This window comes from Canis lupus, chromosome 19 (genome assembly GCF_003254725.2).
Source record: "Canis lupus dingo isolate Sandy chromosome 19, ASM325472v2, whole genome shotgun sequence".
Taxonomy (NCBI): domain Eukaryota; kingdom Metazoa; phylum Chordata; class Mammalia; order Carnivora; family Canidae; genus Canis; species Canis lupus.
In genome coordinates, this window is record NC_064261.1 from 3,587,213 (window position 1) to 3,611,234 (window position 24,022).

Below are 24,022 nucleotides of genomic sequence, written 5' to 3' on the forward strand. Positions count from 1 at the left end.
CATAATTTGGAAAAAAATAAAAGTCATAATTTGGGTAGAAAATGCTCATATTTTGTGTGAGATAAAGACTACTCACTACTGGGTTACAGCACAATGTATTAAGTGATTACCACTCAAAATGGCAAAATAGGTAGATGAGAGTATTAATGCAGTTTTTAGGAGAGAAATGCATAAATACAAAAGAAAAAGAACCTGCAGATAAATGAGTTTGTACAAATGAGAGAGGAAAAGACATAAAATTTATTGTAGAACAACGTGACCAAACAGTGATTTTTAAAAGCATGTAAGGGAATAATAAAACAACTGAATACCTAAGCTCCTACCCTTTACTTAGCACTGAGGAGAAATGTAGTTTAAATTGCTCTAAGTCCTAAAACTTAAAAAAAAAAAAAAAAAAAAGTGAAAAACTTGAAAAGGGTACATACCAAATCATCCTCATAATTAAAAAGAGGAGAAGCTGATCTATATATAGTAATACTAATTACACTGGTAGCATAACAACATTCTCATTTGGAGGTTACTTGTAACCAGCTAAAATGAGTATTTACTTAGAGAAGTTTCTACAATAAAATAGGCACTGAAACATCTTTTTCCCCCATACTTAACTAATATATTAAAGGAATCCTGGGACACCTGGGTGGCTCAGCAGTTGGGCACCTGCCTTCAGCTCAGGGTATGATTCTGGAGTCCTGGGATCGAGTCCCACATTGGGCTCCCTGCATGGAGCCTGCTTCTCTCTCTGCCTATGTCTCTGCTTCTCTCTGTGTCTCTCATGAATAAATAAATAAAATCTTAAAATAAAGTAAAATAAAAAATAAAATTAATCCTGTGGGGTATAATCAAAGATGCTCCTAGTCTATGTCTCTATAGTTTCACAAATATTTTTATACAGTACACACCTGTTCTTAACAAAGGTAATAAGCTGTCTACTCAACTTCTTGAAGGCTTTTTAAAAAGAGTGCATCTTTATCACTCCAAATTATCACTGCTTTAACTGCCTAAATTTAGTCAAAATAAGAATTACTTTGTAACTCTCTTCCTGAGGATGCTGTCAGTTAAACACGTGGAACAATGGCATAGCTTATGGGGACACTAAATAATTCTACTTTTACATCAGGATCACGTAGCATTTGTTCTTCTGAAGTCCATGAGCATTTTAATTCCTGAAACAACTGTTCCAAGAAAACAGTCCTATGTTCATTAATCCACAATTACTGTAAGCAAATATATTTAGATAAGCCACTTTTAATTTCTATTTCAAAGTGAAATCTCTAAATCCATAATTATATTTATTATTTTACTGCCTTTTAGGAAAGAGTTGATTATACAAAATAAAGTGTGTGTATTAATTTTAAAAATAGATTAAATGCACTCCATCCTAACTAAGACTGGATTTTTTTAAAGATTTTATTTATTTATTCATGAGATACACACACACACACACAGAGGCAGAGACACAGGCAGAGGGAGAAGCAGATTCCATGCAGGGAGCCCGACATGGGACTAGATCCCAGGACTACAGGATGACGCCCCAGGCCAAAGGTAGGCGCTAAACCGCCGAGCCACCCAGGGATCCCCCCAAGAATGGATTTAAAACCATTACCTCTGGCCTTCATTTTCTGACTCATGTTTTTTTTTTTTTTTAGATTTATTTATTTATTTATGATAGCCAGAGAGAGAGAGAGAGAGAGAGAGAGGCAAAGACACAGGAGGAGGGAGAAGCAGGCTCCATGCCAGGAGCCCGATGTGGGACTTGATCCCGGGACTCCAGGATCGCACCCTGGGCCAAAGGCAGGCGCTAAATCGCTGAGCCACCCAGGGATCCCCTGTGACTTATGATTAAAAAAAAAAAATTTTAATACAGTAAGAGACTGAAAGAAAATTTTTTAAATTTTCTCTACATAAAGCAATTCTTTATGCTTTATGGGTGGTTATGCTATTTATTACTTCCAGAATTTAAGAAACTGAAAAACATCTCTATGATTCAGTGTCTTTAACAAGAATCATTTTTTTTTGACCAAGCATAAATATACATAAGATTTTACTTTTTCTTAGAAGTCAAAACAATGTTCTTAATCAGAATAATTTAGCATTTTTCAAAAGACTGATTTGGATGCCTGTTTTAATCTCATTATTTAGATATGTATGGATTCATATGTGGATGGGTATTTAGCAATACAATAGGTAATTTAACAGTATTTGCAGATTGTTCTATTAAGGATTCAATTTTCCCTCTCCAATCAACTTAAAACTCAAAACACTACTACCACTTCACTACAGGAGTACTTTACTCTAAATTTAAAGTTCTTGTAGTAGAAATAAAGAACAATATTCAGATCTGAGCTCTCATTCCTGCTTCATTACTAATTATCTGTGTTACCTTGAATAAGTCATTTAATCTTTTAAGGTCCCAGATTTCTCAACTATAAAATGAAAAATAATTAGCATGAAATTCCACCTTTTAGACTCTTAAAATTCTGTAGTTCTACTTCACATTAAAAGTAATGATAATGGATCTTACTATGAAAATATTTGAAAAGTACAGTAATTGCCTTAAAGGAACAATGGCATAGCTTTTATATCTTTAAACATATATTTAGTAACAAAAATTTTAGCTAGTCAATTTCAAAGATTTTTCCATTTTGGAACAATTTACTAAAAAGCTTTACATAATAAGTATGATTTGAAATTTCAACTTACATGTAACTTTTTAGGAACAGAAAGAAAGGTGATTCTCAAGTATTTGAACTAAACAATTCTATATCAAAATTTCTAGCCTTAAAATAAAGAACTTCATCACAAAGAAACGAACCTTGCTTTTCCCCTTAGCTAATTTAATACAAAACAGTTTTAAAACGATTGAGTTTATGACAAACTTATATAGATCACTTATACAGTCACTATCAACTTCTGTAATCAAATACTTAAGTAATGTAAAACAAAACATACCAGTACTAAAGAGTCGAATCATACACTCATGAAGCCAGGGATGACTAGAATCAATAGCAAATGCCCTCTTTACTGATTGTAGCATCAAAAGAAACTTTTCTATAAAAAGAAAAAGTAAGATATATTTTGATCATTTGATAAAATAAGCTGCCTCCTTTGGAGAACTAAGACCTTACAAATAGAGAAACTAATTTAGAGTCAATCACATCTGAACTGCAACATGAGTGAAGCAATTATGAAGTACAAAAAATTTATATAGCATTCAACAGTATTTGAACTAATGCCATATAAACAAAATTTGAAGCCATTTTATTTCTTAACCTCCTTTAACCAAAATAAAGGGATTTCCCACACTACTTATAAAACTTCCTTGTTTATACTTGAAACTAGCTTCTTTCTTGGGTTTTGTGACATGTGAAAATAGCTTCCCTCCTACTTGACCGTCTTTTCCTAATCAATTCATGGATCCTCTTCCTCCTTGAAAGGTCAGTGTTCACCAAGATTGTTTTCAGTGATTTCTAATATCTTTCTATACCATCCCCACAACTGTACCCCCATGTTTCCCAAGCCTCAGTAATATTTCCACCCACTGAATGGAAATTTCACCTGAGTACTCACTGTACTTTCAAGTCCCATCTATAAACACCTCTTTGTTAAGACTTCCCTAATTTGGTAGCATTCTCCAAATAACAAAATTCAAAGCTCCAGACTCCTCTGATTTCTTTTTCCTTTAATCTTTTTCCAAAACTCAGAAAGCTGAAAATACTGCCATACTTTGTTACTACCCACTTCACACTACTACAGTGAATTCCAAATAGAACACAATCAAGAAGCCAATTGAAAGCAATTTAGATTGCCCTTCTCTACTTTAAACAGAACAGCTTTTTTATATATCAGGATTCCATTTTAAGAATATCTACTGTATGGGGATGCCTGGGTGACTCAGTCGGTTAATTGTCTGACTCTTGATTTCAGCTTAGATCATCATCTCAGGGTTGTGAGATCAAGCCCTGCATCGTGCTCTGTGCTGGGCATGGAACCTGCTTGAGATTCTCTCTTTCCCACTGTCCCCCTACTCCCACATTGCTTGCATATGAAAGAAAGAAGAGAGAGAAAGAAAAAGAAAAAGAAAAAAAAGAAAAGAAAAGAGAAAAAAGAAAAAAAAAGGAAAGAAAGAAAGAGAAAGGGAAGGGGAGCTGTATTAACTGTTGTTCTTTTTTCTTTTTTTTAAAAGATTTTTTTTATTCATGAGAGACACACAGAGAGAGAGGCAGAGACATACACAGAAGGAGAAGCAGGCTCCTCACAGGGAGCCCAATGTGGGATTCAATCCCAGGACCCTGGAATCACGGCCTGAGCCAAAGGCAGACGCTCAACCACTGAGCCACCCAGGCATCCCTTAACTGTTCTTTAAAAGAAAAGTTTCTAAAAAGAAAAGAAAAGAAAAGAAAAGTTTCTGGAACACCTGGCTGACTCAGCAGTTGAGTGTTTGCCTTGGGCTCAGAAGGTGATCCCAGAGTTCCCAGATCGAGGCCCACATCGGGCTCCCTGCGAGGACTGTGCTTCTCCCTCTGCCTGTTGTCTCTGCCTCTCTCGGTCTCTCATGAATAAATAAATAAAATCTTTAATAAAAAAAAAATAAAGTGGAACCTCAACCATGAAAGAAAGAAAGAAAAGTAAAAAAAGAAAGAAAGAAAGAGAGAGAAAGAAAAGAAAAGGAAAGTAGGTAGGTTTCTAAATTACTGGGTTATTATTAAACTTATTTTCCAAATCATAACACAATCATTTTTGGAAAACAGAAATGTCACAGAAAACACTGTAATCACTCAAATCCATCAAGAGCCCATCTGTTATTTTTTTATCTATTTCCCCTTGGACCTTTTCCTATCTTATATACCCATGTAAGTATCTTAATAAAAATTAAAATCAAACTATGGTTTCATGTCCTTTTTTCAAGCAATGCTATATACCAACTTTCCCCCAACATTATTATTAATTACTTTGGATAAACATGATTCTTTAAAGTTTTATTTATTTATTCCTAAGAGACACAGAAAGAGAGGCAGAGACACAGGCAGAGAGAGAAGCAGGTTCCATGCAGGGAGCCTGATGTGGGACTCGACCCCAGGACCCCAGGATCATGACCTGAGCCTGCAGGCAGACCCTCAACCACTGAGCCACCCTGGCGTCCCTGGATAAACATGATTTTTTAATGGATATTCTATAGAGGTACCACTTCATTCAATCGCCTTCAAAACAGTTACTCTGCTTGGAGCAACACCCTTCTATCAGATCTTACTAACCAATTTCTCTTCCCTTAGGCACGCATCACCTTAATGGTACACTGTTGTGTTTTTTTTTTTTTTTTTCAATGAACCACTTAGATTACAGCAATTTAATACCACAAAGGCTCAGTATCTATATGTAGTCTAGGCATTCTAAGTAAGACAACCAAGACCCTCCATTTATCTTTGATCTGACTGAGGCAATACAGACAACCTCTACATTATTCATGCACACTTTAGTTTTCTTAATGAATCCTCTTCCTTTCTATGTATCTTTTCTTTTAGAAATGTGATCCATCTTTCAAGATACACCTCAAGCACCACACTTTCTAACAACAGTTAATAATAACCAACATTTATTCAATGCTCATTTTGTATCAGGCACTAATCTAAGCTCTATGTCACTAACTAATTTCATTCACACAGGCACGTGGTAACTACTATATTTGATCTTCATCCGAGTTATGTGTGTATATCTACTATTGATTTTAACAGTCCTAGAAGAGATAATAGTATCATTTTACCTCTCCACAACATCTTGTACATATAGCACACATTTCTGTGAGAAGCTGCACTGGGGAAAAAAATCCTAGTGGTGAAACTACTGGATTAGGGTGTCTATATCTAAGAAATACAGTGATCAATTTTATCAGGGCCACTATACCCTAATTGCCTACCTTTCCTAAAGTAAATCTCAAAGGCAAAAAGATGCGTTTCTATCTTGTTCTTCACCAAGTTCTTCAACGGTGTTAAAAATTTAATAGCTTCTTCCAATGGAGTTTCAACCTAACAAAAATAAAAGATATTATACAAATGGAAGCAAGAGGAGGGGAGGGAGTAGGGGGTGAAGGATGTGATCTTATTCTGTTATAAACAGTTCACTTTCTGGGTTGGTTGCTGTAGTTTTTTTTTGTTTTGTTTTAATTTTTTTGGTGAAAAACACTTACCCATTACCCAGAAATACATCATATTTTAACCTCCCATAATCTAAAGGAAGAGAATTTTGAACTCTAGAACTCTTCACTGGTCTTTACCCAAAGAGACTACATGATCTCTGGATAGAAACTATCCAACAAGTAAAGACAAAGATAAAACAGAACCAGGGAAACAAAGACAGTGAGATGAACAGGTAAGAGAGCCAAGGGGTGAGGTGGGGGTGATGGGGGGAGGACAGAGGAAAGATGTTAAATACGATGAAGAGGGGTTAAGAAGGAGAAGTAGGGAATATTACAGAATCAGTTAACATTCTTTTTAAATTCAAAGTGAAGCACAATCAAGCTATTAAGAAAAAAAGCAGTACAATATTCACTATCTTGCTTTGTTCAAAATTATATTCTATAGAATCCATTATTTATTCCAATGCCATACTAATGGTGAGATGGCGTTTGATAAGATTTATGTTTATCGAACTCTGTTTCTACCACCCTTTATTAATGACATAAGATGTCATATTAATTACATACTTGTAATATATCCTGAGCAGGTATACGTTTAGTACATAATTATGCTACTGTTACACTCCTAGACGGAGTATTTAGACAAAATTCTTCTCTGTAGACAGAGATGGGGACCACCACATTTATCAGAAACGCATTGAACATCTGTGCCTGTATTGGCCTTGTCTCATCACAGAAGCAGTAACAATTTATCCTTGATGGAATTTGGATTTGCCATACCTGTCCAACATGCCTCTGCTAATACAGTAATTGTGGCTTCACCAACAGATTCTGTCCAAGGAAATTTTTTCACAGCATTAAAAAAAAAAAAAAAACTTAAGCAAAAAAGTGATGTCTAGGATATTTACCTTACACTAATATGTAAGGCCGTTGGCATTATTCTGAAGGACACAGGCTCTGAACAAGAAATCAATATATGGCATTGTCATTCTAATAGCTGTAGATACCAAAAGACAGATGGGAGAGGGGCCCTCCTAAGTATACCTTTCTCAGACATTTGTAAATATTTTGTTTCTGTGTCCTAAGATTTTGATTCTTTTTTTTTTCTCAAGATTTTGATTCTATGTCCTACTGAGTTGGAATTTGTAGTGGACAGGGGAGAAATTTCTACCAGGGAAAGGTAAAGAACTGGAAACTGGAAACTGGAAACTAAAATTGCAATGGAGCTGTATCAATCTTGATACATGAACTTCAGAGCATTGACTGAACCGAAGATCATTGTAATGACCAGGGTAAGTTACTACCAGAGAGATATGGCTGCTGTCACAGAATGGAAACAAGAAGTACAGGGAAGCAGAGTCAATACAAACATTATACTTACTGAAATCAAGTATTTAAACTTGGAAAAAGAAATGAGAAATTCTGCTTTCAATTCTAATAAATGAGAACATATGCCTCCACAAGAAATCTGGATATGCTGTCTCCACATGTTTCTGTGTGCCTCGCATAGGTAAGATTTTCGTTAGGCTAAATCTGAGTATTTAAACATATATATAACCACAAGCTAAATACTTTCTACATATACACATAATGAAGTTGAGGGTTAAAAGTGTATCAACAGGGATGAGTTCTAAAATCAATGCTTAAGATCAAGAAAAAAAGAGTATCATAAAAACTACCCTTGAAAAATCCCTAAAGTTGTAAAGACAGATGTATAAAAATGAGTATTTACCAGTATTTGCATGGAAACTATATTAAGTACCAAAATGATAATCATTATAGCAAAACGTTCCTGCTGGGAGAGGCATACAGGAACTGACATAGTCTAACCTACTGGGAGTCATACTTCCTCCATCTTATACTCAGTTGGGGTCCTGTGTTCACTGAGTGGAGTACTATATGAAATTGCCAGAATTATGCATACTCATCTCTGTCTCTCAGAACAAAATTACAACCAGTAATGAAGATTTGAATTTACTTAAATTTAAAGAGATGTAGAATGGGGCTGTACTGTGTGGATGAGCAATATAAGAGATCTGCAAAGAGCAGTTTTGATCATATGTAACTTTTAAATTTATAAACTAATAATGTGCAGTCTAATCTGCATTACATATGTTGTATAGGAATACATCTCCCTATACTCCCAGCATAGCAACAAAAAGTTTTACAACTATTCAACACTATACAGACAGAATACTAAGGACGCACTGATAAGGAGGAACTATGTGTGCACAGAAGGAAATAATCCAGCTGAGATGAATACTACCTGGAGGCAAGGAGAAGCATAGGATGGATGGTACAAGAGGGAAATCATAGATACCAATTACTGCTTCATGGTAAGTTTGGAGAAATAAAGACTTCAGGTTTATGATCAGTTAACTGAATATTAAACTCGCTAAACTAAACCTCTTCCTATTTTCCTTTTTTAACTGGAATTACTGCTAACTTAATAGTGCTTTTATATTATATATATAAAATCCTGAACTGGTGACACTAAATATACCACTTATAACATGAAGAATGATAAAATACAGAATCACAAAACATCACAATCTGGAAACTGTAAATCCAGACTTGGCAGGCAGCTCTTAATATACCCTACAATGCCATACCTTATTATGATGGCTTGGTGTAATCAAGCACTGCCACTATACTGGAGATACAAGTGTGGACACTATATTAGAAGTGGGCATGCTGGTGGCAGTTTTCCTAGGAAGAGAAGTGTGCTATGTGCATAACAGGTAAGAATAGTATATATTTAAGAATAATATATATTTAACAGCAGCCTATGAAAGTCCATCCCTTCCACTGGGCTCTTTCCAAATAAAGAGCATTTCTGTAGGCATTATTTTCTTCTGAGACTCTACAAACCTCTAGCTATAAATATCTAGACTATAACTTGACATCTGGCCCAAAAGCAGCCATGATAAGCTGGACACAAGGAAAATCCAACAGTCTATAAGGAGGCCTGGTATAAGAATTCTGCTCTGTGGGTAAGTACCTCTATTAGAGGGTGACTAAACAATCCAAATAGATCCTCTCTTTAAGAAGTATAATGGAAGATATGTAAGATTACAAAGAAAAAAAGTCATTAAGAAAAGTCATGGGCTATAAAGAAAGCATGCAGACAGAATGATGGTGGCAGTCAGTGACAGTGGTAAAAGTGGTAGTAATAAAAAAAGCTGAAGCTTAAAGATGGAAGGCCCTTAAAGTTTATATTATACCTGAATAACTCTGCAATTCTCCATGAGGTCAATTTTCTGTGCTTCCTCACTATTCTGTATATTCCTTCAATAAACTCCCAACAATAAAAAGGTAGTATCCTTGTTTGTAGAAGTTATACAATTGTTTGTGAAAAGATGTCAATATATCCTTTGAAATCCAAGCTAGATTTCTCTATGGTTCTTTTTTTTTCCCCCTACGGTTCTTAAATAGCAATACTGCTAAGAGCTATTACTATCCACCTGCTCTATGTTAAAACTATTTTCCAACTCTACTTATTAGGTATTATAATTTTTCCTAGTTATAAGGTGGTTGATTTTGATTTTTTAGTTACTACTCGGGCTAATACTGAACTCTAGGGCAATGTGCTTACTCTATTTACTGCTTTAACATGATATATTATGCAATTATTTTCACACGGAGAAGCTGACACCAAGAGCCAGAAGAAAAGTGCATAAGGGTATGTTACTAATCAAAATATTCATGTGACAATGAATACTTTGGTTTCAGCTTAATGGTTAAAAATGGCAGATATGATTTTGATTTAGGGGAAAATATATAGGGACTTTAAGGAAATTAGGTTCAAATGGCAAAGTCCAATAAATAAACTGACAAATGAGTGAGAGATATACATATACACTCACTTTTTAATAAGTTCTATTTGGCCTAGATATAAAAAGTTGCATGTTGCCACTTACAACAGATAGCTACATTCTTTGCACATATAGTTCCTTTAATCCTAACACCCCTGACTAGTGGAGATTTTTTTTCCTAGTCCCATTTTATACATGAGACAACCATCAGAGAGGTTAGACAAAGTGTCCAAGACACAAAGTAAAGTGTAAGTGCCAATATGCAGACCCAGATCAGAATGACTCAAAAGCCTAAACTTTCCACTATACCATATTACACTACTTTGGATCCGGAGCAACATTCCAAGGTTTTGTTTTTGTTTTTTAATATTCCAAGTTTTAAATGTGAAATATGATACGGGAAAAAAGAAAGAAAATAGACAAAAAATTAAAATGATTCTTCGTTCTAAAATCTATAATCAAATTGAATAAGCATAAAATGACAACAGCTGGTCATGAAATTTCACTCAATTGTGCTAAACACTATTATTAAGTACCTTGGCCAGTTTCTCAGGGATAAGTTCTTCTTTTGGACCTCCGATTTCTTCATCATCATCATCCTTTTTCTTTTTCTGATTTCTCTGCTGCTTTTCTTTTTCTGCATTTTTTTTCTCTTCTTCTATCTGGGCTTTCTTTTGAGCTCTTCTTTGTTTATTTCGTAGCTTCTTTAGCTCTTTGTCAGACATGTTTGCTGTAGGCAACATGTGTTAATTAATTAAAACCACATTAATCAGGTTAGTAATGATAAATCACTAACTTAATATTTCCATTAAAACTCTCATAAAAAATATTACATGTTACGCATGTTCATGTTCCTATGTGTACCTAGACATTTAATGGTTCCACATATGATAGAGAACACTCTGATCTCTTCAAAAAAATTTTTTGAAAACAGATGGAGACCTGGTGCCGCAACCATAGCAAAGCATAAAAGTATACAAGTTCCTCCAGCAATATTATACTTGAAATTCTAGAAATGTAACATGCTGTTTCATATTTCTATGGCTGTAGACTCTGTTCTTTCTTAGTTATGCCTCTTTAAACTCATCAATTATTCATTCTCTACTTGGTGCTGCCACTACAACATATATTTTGCTTGTCACAATACTTTTTGTTTATACATGTTCTCCTTTCAGACAGTGAATTCCTTGGTGGAAGAGACTCAGTTTTACTCCTAAATCTTTGTATTCTCAGTGCCTACTGGTATACAGAAAATATTCAAATATTTGTTATAGAATAATAAATAACTATATGGTAAATTAAAGGTCTGACATTGAAAATTAACAGCTCTTGTGGTATAAATCATGGAATGTCTCAAAACAAAGACTGAAAATCACTAGCACGCAATAATAAAGTGAAAAACCTATATTGTTTAGTTTTCAAGCAATAAATCTGAAAGTTACATGTGCAACTGGTATTTATTTAGATAATACTTATTGATACTAAGAAATGAAAAAGGTCATTCTAAAATATACCACGGTGTTAATTTTCAAATATGCCCATAAACTCTTTCCTTCAAAAGGTAGAGCCTATTTCCCCTTCCCTTAATTGTGGGCTATATTTAACCCACTTCCAACGAATGGAATATACTAGAAATCAAAGCACATGACATCCAAGATCAGAACATAAAAGTATGGTAGATTCCTCCTTGCTTTCTCCTGGACCACCACTTAGAAGAAACCAGCCTCATGCTGTGAAGATACACAAATAACCTTATGGAAAGACCCATGTGGCCAAAAAAAAGGCCCCCGGCCATGAGAGTAAGCCATCTTGGAAGCAGATTCTCCAACTCCAACAATTCAGACGCTCTGGCTGCCGTCTTGACTTCAATCTCCTGAGAGACTCTACATCTTTCAAAATCATATAGCAAAGCTAAGTGGCTTCTGAGTTCTTGGCCCATAGTAACTCTGAGGTAATACATTTTTGTTATTTAAAGCTATGTGTAAGCAATCTGTTATACAGCAATAGATAACCAAGGCAGATTTTGGTACCTGGAAGTGGAGTGCTGCTGCAATAAAAATCTAAAATGTAGGACTGACTTTGGTTCTAGAGCATGGCAAATGGTAGAAAGATTTGGAAAAAAGGATTAATGAAAGCTCAAAGGATCTCAGACTATTTAATAGAATCTAGATTTTGAAGAGGCTGCAAATGAAACATGTGATAGTCATATAGAGACAGAAAGTTTAATAATATGCATTTAATAATATTATAAAATGTATCAAATGAACTGGGTGATCTAGCTTTGAGGGATTCAGGCCGAAAAAAAGGGGGTAGTTAAGGTAGCACCTGATTCCTCTTGCAGCTTACAATAAAAACGCAAGAGAAAGAAACAAATGGAACAAGAATTCCATTCTCAAAATTCTCAGTTCTCAAAATTCTCAGCCTCTTCAGAAGGGCTGCTGAGCAAAGATCAAATTCAGAGAACTGCCAAAAAAATATGTCAACAAGAAAACAGAGTTTGGCTTTAAATTTTTTAAGACTCAGAACTCAGAAAAGATGGTGCCTCAGTTATTAGTCACCCAAAGGTTCTCTTCTCTTAAAAATTTTAAGAGTGTGATTCACAGATTCTTTCAAACAGAGCTTCTAAGAAACTCAAGCACGTTGTCCTTTCAGCAAAAGCTCTACGTAACAAAGATATTTGCGCATGTAGCTTCCAATAAGATTTACAAAAGATCCATAAAGGTTTTAAGAGAACTCTATGGGCAGAAACAGCAATAGTTTAGTCCAAACGGACTGTCCATTTAGATTAAAAGGAACAGAGATAATATAAAAGACACCCCTAGAAAGGAGTAAAAATGAGTGGGAAATATCAGGGAGGGAGACAGAACATGAGAGACTCCAAACTCTGGGAAACGAACTAGGGGTGGTAGAAGGGGGGGGCTGGGCGGGGGGGGGAGGGGGTGACTGGGTGACAGCCACTGAGGGGGGCACTTGATGAGCACTGGGTGTTATCCTATATGTTGGCAAATTGAACACCAATAAAAAATAAATTTATAAAAATATTTTAAAGACACCCCTAAATTTTGGAAGCAGACTGAAAAACTACTCAGATGCAAAAAATGCTAACTTTTTAAAAAATAACTTAAGTAATCTCTACACCCAACATGGGGCTTGAACCCACAACCCCTATAACAAGAGTTGCAAGCTCTTCCAATTGAGCTGGCCAGGTGCCACACAAATGCTAACTTTTAAGAACAAGGAAATATGATGCAAAAGGTAGAACCAAGGACCCAGGGATAAGACCCAGGAACCATTAGAGAATTAATCCTACATTGTGAGTCCTAATCAACAAACAACTGCTATCCTAAACCTAACTAGACTTGAGAACTGACATGAATCCTGTGTACCTCCCATTTCCCCCTCACCACTCCCCTTTTGAACAAGAATATTGACAATGGTACTCTATTCCTCTGCAATCAATTTATATTGGACATGTACTTACGCACAGAACTATACTTGAAGAGCTATACTAGCTATACTAAAGAACCATACTCAAGACCTCATCAGCACTAGAACCTCATTTAAATATAACATTCTGGACTCTGAGCTAATGCTGTAATGGAATGAGACTTTTGAAGGCCTTGGAAGGGGCAAGTGTATTTTGCATGTAAGAATAATGTAAATAATTTTGTGTCCAGAATACAGAACTTGGCAGTTAAAAATATGTCTACAAATTGTTTGATTCTTCTCTCAAATATAGGTTATACTTGGTGACTCACTTCTACAAAGACAGAACATGAAGGTAGTGATGGAGTGTTATGTCAAGAGAACAGAACTTTGGAAGCGTGTGGCTTCTTCCTTGCTTTCATGGCTAGCTACTATAGTCTTGAGGAACTGAAGAAACACTATAGAGAAACTAATGAATTAAAGCCACCTTTACAAAAGCCATGTGAGTGAGCCATCTGGGAAATGGATCTTCTAGCCCTAGTTAAGCTTTCAGATGATTACAGCCTCACCCAACATCTTTTTTCTTTTTTTGAGAGTTTGAAAGTGAGAGAATGAGCGCGTGCACTCACGTGCGCACGCGCACACACACACACACACACACAAAGGGGAGAGAGAGAAGTAGGCTCTCCGCTGAGCAGGGAGCCCAATGTGGGGCTCCATCTCAGGAGCCTGGTATCATGACCCGAGCCAAAGGCAGAAGCTTAACCAACTGAGCTACCCAGGCACGCCAGCCAACACCTTTACAACTTTATTAAAGACCCTGAGCTGGAACAACCTAGATGCTTCTAAATTCCTAAACTATAGAAATAGTTAAACTGCTAAATTTAGGGAAATTTATTATGTGTCTATTGATAATAGATAACAACCATCAAAAACAAATACACACCTGCTTCTCTCTCTTCCTAGTAAAAAAGCCCTTGCTACTAAAATAGAAAATTTCAAACAAGGACCAAAAATTACATTCTGGAAATACAAGACATTTATAAATGAATAACCACAAAAATTATAGCCTTTTAAGGACTTGTAAAATAACTGTTACCACTTATATCCTTACTACACACTAGATACCATGCACACATTTTATTTAATATCTTCAATAATCTCATGGGTTACAGTATAGTGTTATTTAACATATGAGAAAACTGAGGTTTTCAGAGGAAAAATATTAACTCAAGAGTAATAATAAAAGGGAGGACAAGGATTTAAATCCACCTAACTCTGATTCCATAGTCTAGGCTCTTTCTTTCCACTATGTTATACCATGAGTCAACAATCTTTTTCTATAATGGGCCAAATACTAAATATTTTCAGTTTTGTAAGCCATGGGTCTCTGGTGCTAACTAAACTCAGCTACTACAGCATAAAATTAGCCATAACAATACATAAACAAATGGGCTCAGTTATGTCCCAGTAAAACTTTATTCATCAAATCAAACTGCAGTACAGATCTGGTCCACTTGCTATTTTGTAACTCTATTTTATATTATCTGCTACTGCCTTGAAAGGACTCACCTAGTTCATAACAATAGAGTTGCCATACAAAAATAGAGAAAGGAATAACCACATTAGATATTAACACAGAAATTAAGAGTTTGAATTTTGTTTCACTTAATGTAACACGAGTTACACCTGGATAAGCACTGTCTCAACTTTACCAGAATTACCTATTATCTGTGTGAATATAATAGAGACTCCAAATTTTTGCTTCAGAGAATTCTACTATGCTAGAATGTTGCACTATCTTAAAAAAACAAAAAACAAAAAACAAAAAACTGGGCAGCCCCGGTGGCGCAGCGGTTTAGTGCCACCTGCAGCCATGATCCTGGAAGACCCTGGATCTAGTCCCATGTCAGGCTCTCTGCATGGTGCCTGCTTCTCCCTCTGCCTGTGTCTCTGCCCACCCCCGTGTGTCTCTATGAATAAATAAAGTCTTTAAAAAAAAAACTATGTATATGTATGTGTGTGCATTCATATATGTGTATACATAGACAGTAACATCTAAACCTAGACTATACAGCGAAATCAACATTCACATAAGAAGGCAAAATTTAAAAAATCTGGTCACATAAAGACTTTTAAAGTTTACTGAAAAGATAAAAACAGGAGCAAAAAATAACTTCTCAACCAAAGGATAACTACCAGATATTTACTACAAATAGTAAGCTTTATGGTGGACCATTAGAAACATTATGTTTAAAGATAAAAAAGGCAGCAATCATGCTACTGTTCCCATTAATTAGCAATTTTAGCAACCCATATCAATGCAGTAAGGCATGGAAAAGAGAGGTATACAAAAACTACTAATGTTTACAGATTAATGTTAACAGCTTACATAGAAAAAATTTTTAAAATCAACTGAAAAAACTACTAAACCTAGAATCAGAGTTCAACAGATACCAACTTGACAAAAACTATTAATATACATTTAGAATACCGAAATGGGAAAAAAAAAGACATGTAGAGTTTTGGTTGTAAACTCACCAAAGTTATATGACAATTACACTAAAACATAAATAGAAGATACAGTGCATTCTAGCATGCAAAGATTCAAGATTATTTAAGATATCCCCACCCCAAATGGTAATCTGGATCTTAAATCATTTCAAATTAAAAATTCCAAAAGAAAGTTTCTGACAGACAAGCTAATTCTATAGTTCAAATATAAAAGCAAGTTCATACAGAAGAAAATTCTTTTTTTTTTAAGATTTTATTTATTTATTCATGAGAGACACAGAGGGGGAGAGAGAGAGACAGAGAGTGGGTCAGAGACACAGGCAGAGGGAGAAGCAGGCTCCATGCAGGGAGCCTGATGTGGGACTCGATCCTGGGTCTCCAGGATCAGGCCCTGGGCTGAAAGCAGCGCTAAACTGCTGGGTCACCCGGGCTGCCTCAGAAGAAAATTCTAAAGACAGTTATAAAGAGAGACAAAGAGATCATAAGAACATAAACCTGTATACTGATGTCAATAACCACAGTATTAATGTCTTTTTTTTTTAAAAGATTTTATTTATTCATAGAGATGCAGAGAGAGAGAGAGAGAGAGGCAGAGACACAGGCAGAGGGAGAAGCAGGCTCCATGCAGAGAGCCTGACATGGGACTCGATCCAGGGTCTCCAGGATCACGCCAGGCGGCGCTAAACTGCTGTGCCACAGGGGCTGCCCAGTATTAATGTCTTTACAGTAAGTTCTGATGTTAGAACCAGATACCATACCCACAACCCACTACATTGTATTTCACAGTTTAGTTCATGATAAAGGTGGCATTTTTTTAAAAAAGATTTTATTTTTAGGTAATCTCTATACCCAATATGGGGCTCAAACTCACAATACCAAGATCAAGAGTCACATCTTCCACAGACTGAGCCAACCAGTCACCCTTCGAGGTGGTATTTTAAATTAGTGGGGAATATGACAACCTATCAACAAATACTGCTGAGGAATCAGCAGCCTATTTAAGGGTAATAAGCTGCCTTCTACTTCACATCTTTATATAAACAATTAACTCCAGATGAAGAGTGCCTGCGGGGTCGTCGGGTGAGTGTCTGATTCTTGGTTTCGGCTGGGGTCATGATCTTAGAGTTGTGAGATTGAGCCCTATATCAAGCTCCACACTCAGACCAGAGCCCGCCTGGGACTTTCTCTCCCTCTGCCCCACCTCCAAGATGGGCGTGTTCTCTCTCTCCTTTATAAATAAAGACATACATACATACATTCTTTAAAAAGTCTAGGAATTATAAATCAGTTATTTTCCTCAAAATAACAAAAACATAAAGGATGGATAATTTTCTACATTAGCAATAAAGTAAAAGATAAGCTCAATATAGTGTGTGTGGCAATAAAAACTGACAAACATTTTAAGGAAGACAATTTTGACACTATTTCAAATTCTCATACTCTTTAACCCAGTAATTTCCACTTCTTATGATCCACGGTAAGTAAACAAGTGTAAAATGTTATACAAGGACATTTACTATAGTATTGCAATGGTGGTGGTGGGGGGGGACCCACATAGGTTCCTACATAGCTTTTAAAACAACTGATAAGGGCAGCCCAGGTGGCTCAGCGGTTGAGTATCTGCCTTCAGTCCAGGGCCTGATCCTGGAGACCCAGGATCGAGTCGCACATCAGGCTCCCTGCATGGAGCCTGCTTCTCCTTCTGCCTGTGTCTCTGCCTGTGCGTGTGTGTGTGTGTGTGTGTGTGTGTGTGTCCCGTGAGTAAATAAATAAAATCTTAAAATATATATATATTTTTAAAAATATATATATTAAAAAAATAAAAATAAAAATAATAAAATAAAAAAACTAATGATTGTAAGAAGTTATGTCCAGACGTGGAGCAAAACTATGAAAAAACAAGTCTAAGTTGCAGAATACTGGAGATAATATCACTAATTTATAGGGCTAAAAAAATAAAAAATATCACTAATTTATAGGGCTAAAAAAATAAAACAAATGAAAACCAAACAACTTCAAAGAACTTCCCTAAAATGTGTGTGGAGTTTACGTACACATAAAACTGGAATATGTAATTGTGTACAAAGGACACTGAACCTTTTATAGGGATAACCCTTGAAAGAAGATTATCTATGGGTGGGAGAATAGTGAAAGGGGATTTTTACAATTGCTAGTGTACTTCTGAATTAATTTTGTACAATTAGAGTTCAAATATACACATGTACATAATTTGTATACAAATGTACATAAATTGTACATTATTTGTATAATTTGAAGAGGTGAAAGGCAGGAGGAATGGAGTGAACAAAAAGATAAAAGAAGCCAGAGGATCACAGCTCTCAGTGTTAAATTGTTTTGTAGATTCTTACTGGCATTTTCTCTCTAGTTGAAGAGGCAACCACAGGTAGAGGATCAAGTAAAATCTATACAGGGGTTTCAATGTGTGATTTTAAATTTTAATAAAAATTAACAAAAGAATCCAAAGGTCTTTATCAGGAAGGATACAGAAAACAACCAACCATAACTTCAGAAGAGGAATAAGCTCAGGACTGAGTATGTTACTGTTACACTTTTTTCTGCCCCACCTCATGTTACATTTTTGCCATGAATAGCTCACAAAATATTTAGGAGTATAATTAATTTATATCCTTCTACATGCCTGATCATTTTTATTCTGAGATCCTTTTCCAAATAATTATCTAAGGATGTCTATCTGGCATCATGGTATAAAAACAGCACTTTAGAAACTGGCCAAATGATAAATCACTTAGCAATTTTACTAGTTTAATTCCAAGCTGGCTTTTAATGTTCAAGCGACACTGACCTTTCACTAAATTATAAATATTACAAAGAAGAATAACTAGATACACTGACAACCAATAATAAAGTAGAGTGCCGACACTAATGATACAGTTAGCAATTTATAGTACTGTGTAAACCAGATGTTAAATGTTAAACTCATGGAATTCAACTTCCTAAAAAGCTAACAATCAGTTACAAATTAAATTCTTACTTAACTTTTGAAAGCATAAACAGTATTTTTCTTTTATTGCTTAGAGAAATCCACAAAATGTCCATCACCATTTTCTAAGCATGTATTAAACATCTTCCCATAAGGTGCTTACTAAAAAGCTCAAGAAAAATCTGTTACCCAAAAATACAAATACACATATATACACCATAGCAAACAAAAAGAAATCTTTGGATATTATACCTGTATCAGCTTCATGTTCTTTATTCTCATCTGTAAGGGGGTTGTCATGAAGCTTCAAATAGATCTCTATAGCAATTCGTGCTGCTTTGAAGTAAAATGGATGCTGTCGAAGTACATCTTCTAGTTTTAATAAGTCCACATATGATCTAAGGGTAATCTTCCTCATACAGTAAGTATGAAAGTCAAACTGGTCATCAGTGATTTCTATAAAATGCTAACAAAATTATCTTTTTTATTATACTGAAGTATAACAATGTCAAAGAAAACTACAGAAATCAAAGTCTTGGAATTACTTGTTTCCTACACATTAAAAATTAGTAAAGTAAAAAAACATTAAAAATTACAATCACCCAGTATCAATATTTTGCAAATAAGCAAATACAATTGGCTATTCCTTAGCACAGTATATTCACCGAGGACTGAATTATTTGGTGAATGAAAAAGAAACACATGATTTTTAAACATATATATTTATTCCTTCCTTAATCATACTTAAATAAAGCTAGCATAACAAATCAAAACATAATTTATTAGTATACATGATACAGTACATTTACACATTAAAATTCAGTTTTTATATTCAGAATGACATGCAAATACTGTATGTAGTATTTGGTAATTTTTCTGAAAATATAAATCTTAGTCCTACACAATGTTATGTGGGAGAGAAATAATTAGCATGTAAGTCAAGCAACCAGAACCTAACACACTTTAACTAAGCTCTGGGGTTCTCGACTTGATAAGAGAACAGCATAACAGCATGAATATATAAATTATCTTTATCTGTGAAAAACACAGAAAAGGAAAGCCAACCACTAGTGACAGAAATGAATCAAAAGAGGACTTAAGATGAAAGTATCAGGAAAAAAAAAAATAAAAAAAAAAGAAAGTATCAGAAAATGAGGAATTACATAGGCTACAGAAATACTGTAATAAAGGATTCAAACCTTGTAGTTTATGATTATCAAGGGTATATTGCATCACCAATCAACCCCATACCACACAGCTTTCTAGGGTAACTTAATGAGCTTTGTATTACTGAAGATGCAACAACAATTTGAAAGAAACATTCAAAAGTCAATAAAAACATAGCCAAGATACAAACTTTCCATCAAGTTTTTTACATGAATTCTTGCTGAAAAGCAGACAATGGGCAAGTCTGCTGAAAATGTAGTCTATAACATTTCTATCAAAAAACTGAAAAAAATGTGAGCACTAATATTTAGAAGTTACTTACTGTGAATTATAAAGAAAGGAAAAGACAGTAATTGTCCAAAACCTTCAACATATAACAATAAAATGAGAAACTCATACATATATGGTACTTACTCTCTCAATCTCATGACATTTCTTAAGTGCTTCACCAAATTTATTCATTGCCTTATAAGCCTGGGCACATTCTGTCTGGAACCACATGCACTGCATTTCATTCAAATTCTCTACCGCTGATGTTCCTTCCTATATGAAAATTACATACATTCAAGACCATTTCTTATCAAATAAACCATTTTACCATAGAATTTAAAAAGGAAAATATGGTCAATCGATTCGAATTCTTTCAAAATCAATTTCTATCTCTTTAACTATTTTTAGAGTGAGAGAGAAATGCTATTATGTGTAAGAAATTAGAATTATATTTCTAATCACTAAAAAAAGTTCCTTTGTAAATAATCAAAAGATCTATATAACTGGGGTTGGAGAGTAACATAAGAAATAGAACTAGCACACAGCATGTAGTAAATTAACATTAGTTCCCCCTTAAAAAAATTCATATAAACATACATTGATATAAATCAGTTTAAAAACCCATCATACAAACTACTAAAAATAAAATTATGTTTTATACTGATACTGATTTCAGTTTCTTCCTGATAAGGCAATTTAATTAAAATCCCATTTTGATACTAAAATTGCTAGAAACAAATTCTGAAAAAACAAGCAATGTATACAAGTATAAACTGTTTATTTGTAAGATTACGAGCTGTACAAACCCTTGTAAATTTCGAGCACATTTCTTCAGCCTCTTTTATCAGATTGGCTTTTAGCATGTACTTTGCACACTTGGAATTGATAAATCTGTCTGCTGTGTCCAAGGCCTGCGCTTCATCCATCCACCTTGCAGCTTCTCTAATATTACCAGCATGCTTATAGAAAAGCAAAATAAACCAGTCAGTATGCTAATTTTACTATGCAGGTAATTAGTTACCTATTGATAAATACCTAAAACACAAATGGAAAAAAAGGTATTCTTCTGACTGATCTTAAGACCCTAATCAATGTAGATGCATATATTTTAATACTTTTCTGGGCATGTAGAACATAGGCTGACAGTAAAGAACTGTTTTAATAATACTGTTTACTGTTAGACTTCACTGCTTGTATCAGTGTCTGGCACATATGAATACTCAAAAACAATGGCTGAATTCAAGAATAAATGATAAGCAAAATCTTTAAGTCAGAATAACAAAGTTCATAGAATGCATCATGTCTGAGCATAAGAGAAATTCTGTCAACATAAAAGAACACTCATCTAAAAAAATTATTCAACATCGAAAAAAAAATTTTTTTTTTAAAAAGGGCAAAAGTATGGCCAAATTTCTACCCTAAAGGAACCACGGAAACATTACTCCTTATTACTGGACATTCCACAAGGCTCTAATAATGTAAATATTCTAATTTACATTATTGGTCCATTTTGTCAAAGCCACAAAACTATGAGCACAACCTGGCTTTTTAAAGTGCTTTTAAAACAACACTTAATTTCATTATTTTTTGGTAAATAAATTTTTTTTAAAGATCTTATTTATTTATTCATGAGAGACACAGAGACACAGGCAGAGGGAGAAGCAGGCTCCATGCAGGGAGCCCGATGTGGGACTCGATCCTGGGACCGCAGAATCAACCCCTGAGCTGAAGGCAGATGCTCAACCGCTGAGCCACCCAGGCATCCCTTTTTTGGTAAATAAATTTTAAGTTCACAATCTCTTCCCTAAGAGCTTTTATTACTGGGATCCCTGGGTGGCGCAGCAGTTTAGCGCCTGCCTTTGGCCCAGGGCGCGATCCTGGAGACCCGGGATTGAATCCCACGTCGGGCTCCCGGTGCATGGAGCCTGCTTCTCCCTCTGCCCGTGTCTCTCTCTCTCTCTCTCTCTCTCTCTCGCTCTCTCTCTGTGACTATCATAAATAAATAATAAAATTTTTTAAAAAGGAGCTTTTATTACTAACTTTTATTTGTATTAAGAAAGAGAAGAGCCAACTTTAAGATCATGCTAAAACATATAATTGAAGATTCTCAAGTAACAGCAACAAGTTAAGAAGACGGCAGCCTGGGTGGCTCAGCGGTTTAGCGCCGCCTTCAGCCTAGGGCGTGATCCTGGAAACCCAGGATCAAGTCCCACGTCAGGCTCCCTGCATGGAGCCTGCTTCTCCCTCTGCCCATGCCTCTGCCTCTCTCGCTCTCTCCCTCTCCCTCTCTTTCATGAATAAATAAAATCTTTTAAAAAGTTAAGAAGACAAGAACAATAATATAATCTTCAGTTTCATTTCATTAAAATTACCAGATACTGATCATGATCATACTCAAATGCTAAGAGAAACAAACCTGTCACAGTAAATTAAATACTTCTGAGTATCTATACTCTTACTACTTAAAACCAAGAAAATAACCAGACGTGTGTATGTGTGAATGTGGGCGCCTGGGTGGCTCAGTTGGTTAAGTGTCTGCCTTTGAGTCAGGTCACGATCCCAGTGTCCTGGGATTGAGCCCCACATCGGCCTCCCTGCTCAGCAGAGAGCCTGCTTCTCCCTCTCCTGCCCACCCCGCTTGTGCATGCGTGTTCTCAGTCAAATTAATTAATTAATATATCTTTCTTTTAAAAGAATATATAATATGAACAACAAAATATCTGAATAATCATATGCATGTATATCTGTATGTGTATGTAGAGATATGAGTAAATTATCATGACCATGACAAATCTAAAAATAAACAGACTGAGAAATGTTCTACACTTATTCCAAGTTTTCCGAGCCATCAAATATATCATTTTTGTTACAAAATTATAGAAAACAGTTTTTAAAAGACTCATTACCTTATTAAAAAGGGGGGGAATATTTTACCTTATAGATTTTAGCTTTCACAAGAAAGAGTTCTATCAATGTAGGTGTACTTTCAATAGCGGTATTTATGTATTCCAGAGCGATGGATGGCTGACCAATTTTGTCATAATGCTGTGCCAAGTAGTATTGGACCCAAAGTAATGTGGTTGGTGGTTCCTCTTTTCCATCATCTTTAAAAAGTGGGAGAGGTGGGTGGGAGAGGAAATAAGCCAAGATTAGTCATTACATATATGATGAGAGTACCCACCTCCAAATGGCTTTATCTTTATTAATAAGGAAAAGCAGTTTGAACTATTTATTTATGTATCTAGTTATAAAACCATCCTTAAATTTATAAGATCTTTGGAAGGGATCATGCTGTCTGTTCTGTATCATTACAACCTCTAACACAATGCCTTGAATTTAGTAAGAACTTTATATATATAATAAATATGGCAGATAAATGAGATCAAAGATATTAAAAATTACCTAAAAAAAGAAACTGAAAGGAGTGGGGGTAGACAAGTTGTGCTAGTACTATGAAAGTGTAATGATCAGGATGTTATTTATGAGGGGCGAAAAAGGTATCAAAAATATTGATTTTCCATTAATGTGAAATTAAAAAAAAAAAAAATGGCCTGACTGCTTAATTGGGTTTCTAGCTAATGTACTAAACTATACATAAATATACTTGTAATGTGGTTGAGTTTGGGGTGATTATAATATTAATATATTTTAATATTATGCTGATGTGCAACGATGCATAATTTAGGTCAAATAAAAACTATACCCCAAAAATGACAGAAGTAAAAATGCTTACTCTAC

General features: G+C 35.1%; 1 protein-coding gene across 4 annotated transcripts in view; it reads right to left on the bottom strand.

Moving 5' to 3' along the window:
• Nucleotides 1–24,022, bottom strand: part of NAA15 (N-alpha-acetyltransferase 15, NatA auxiliary subunit) — an 83,342-nt gene that overhangs the window by 9,372 nt on the left and 49,948 nt on the right. For 3 of the 4 annotated variants that reach the window (XM_025462279.3, XM_049097204.1, XM_025462280.3), the window contains 7 exons: nt 23,219–23,388; nt 21,091–21,243; nt 20,429–20,557; nt 19,100–19,313; nt 10,482–10,675; nt 5,912–6,020; nt 2,950–3,048 (listed from right to left, as the gene is read on the bottom strand). In XM_025462279.3, coding sequence (XP_025318064.1) covers nt 2,950–3,048; nt 5,912–6,020; nt 10,482–10,675; nt 19,100–19,313; nt 20,429–20,557; nt 21,091–21,243; nt 23,219–23,388 — 1,068 coding nt within the window. Of the gene's footprint in view, nt 1–2,949; nt 3,049–5,911; nt 6,021–10,481; nt 10,676–19,099; nt 19,314–20,428; nt 20,558–21,090; nt 21,244–23,218; nt 23,389–24,022 lie in introns of those variants that run through there. The other variant, XR_003142151.3, reaches the window with a different exon arrangement.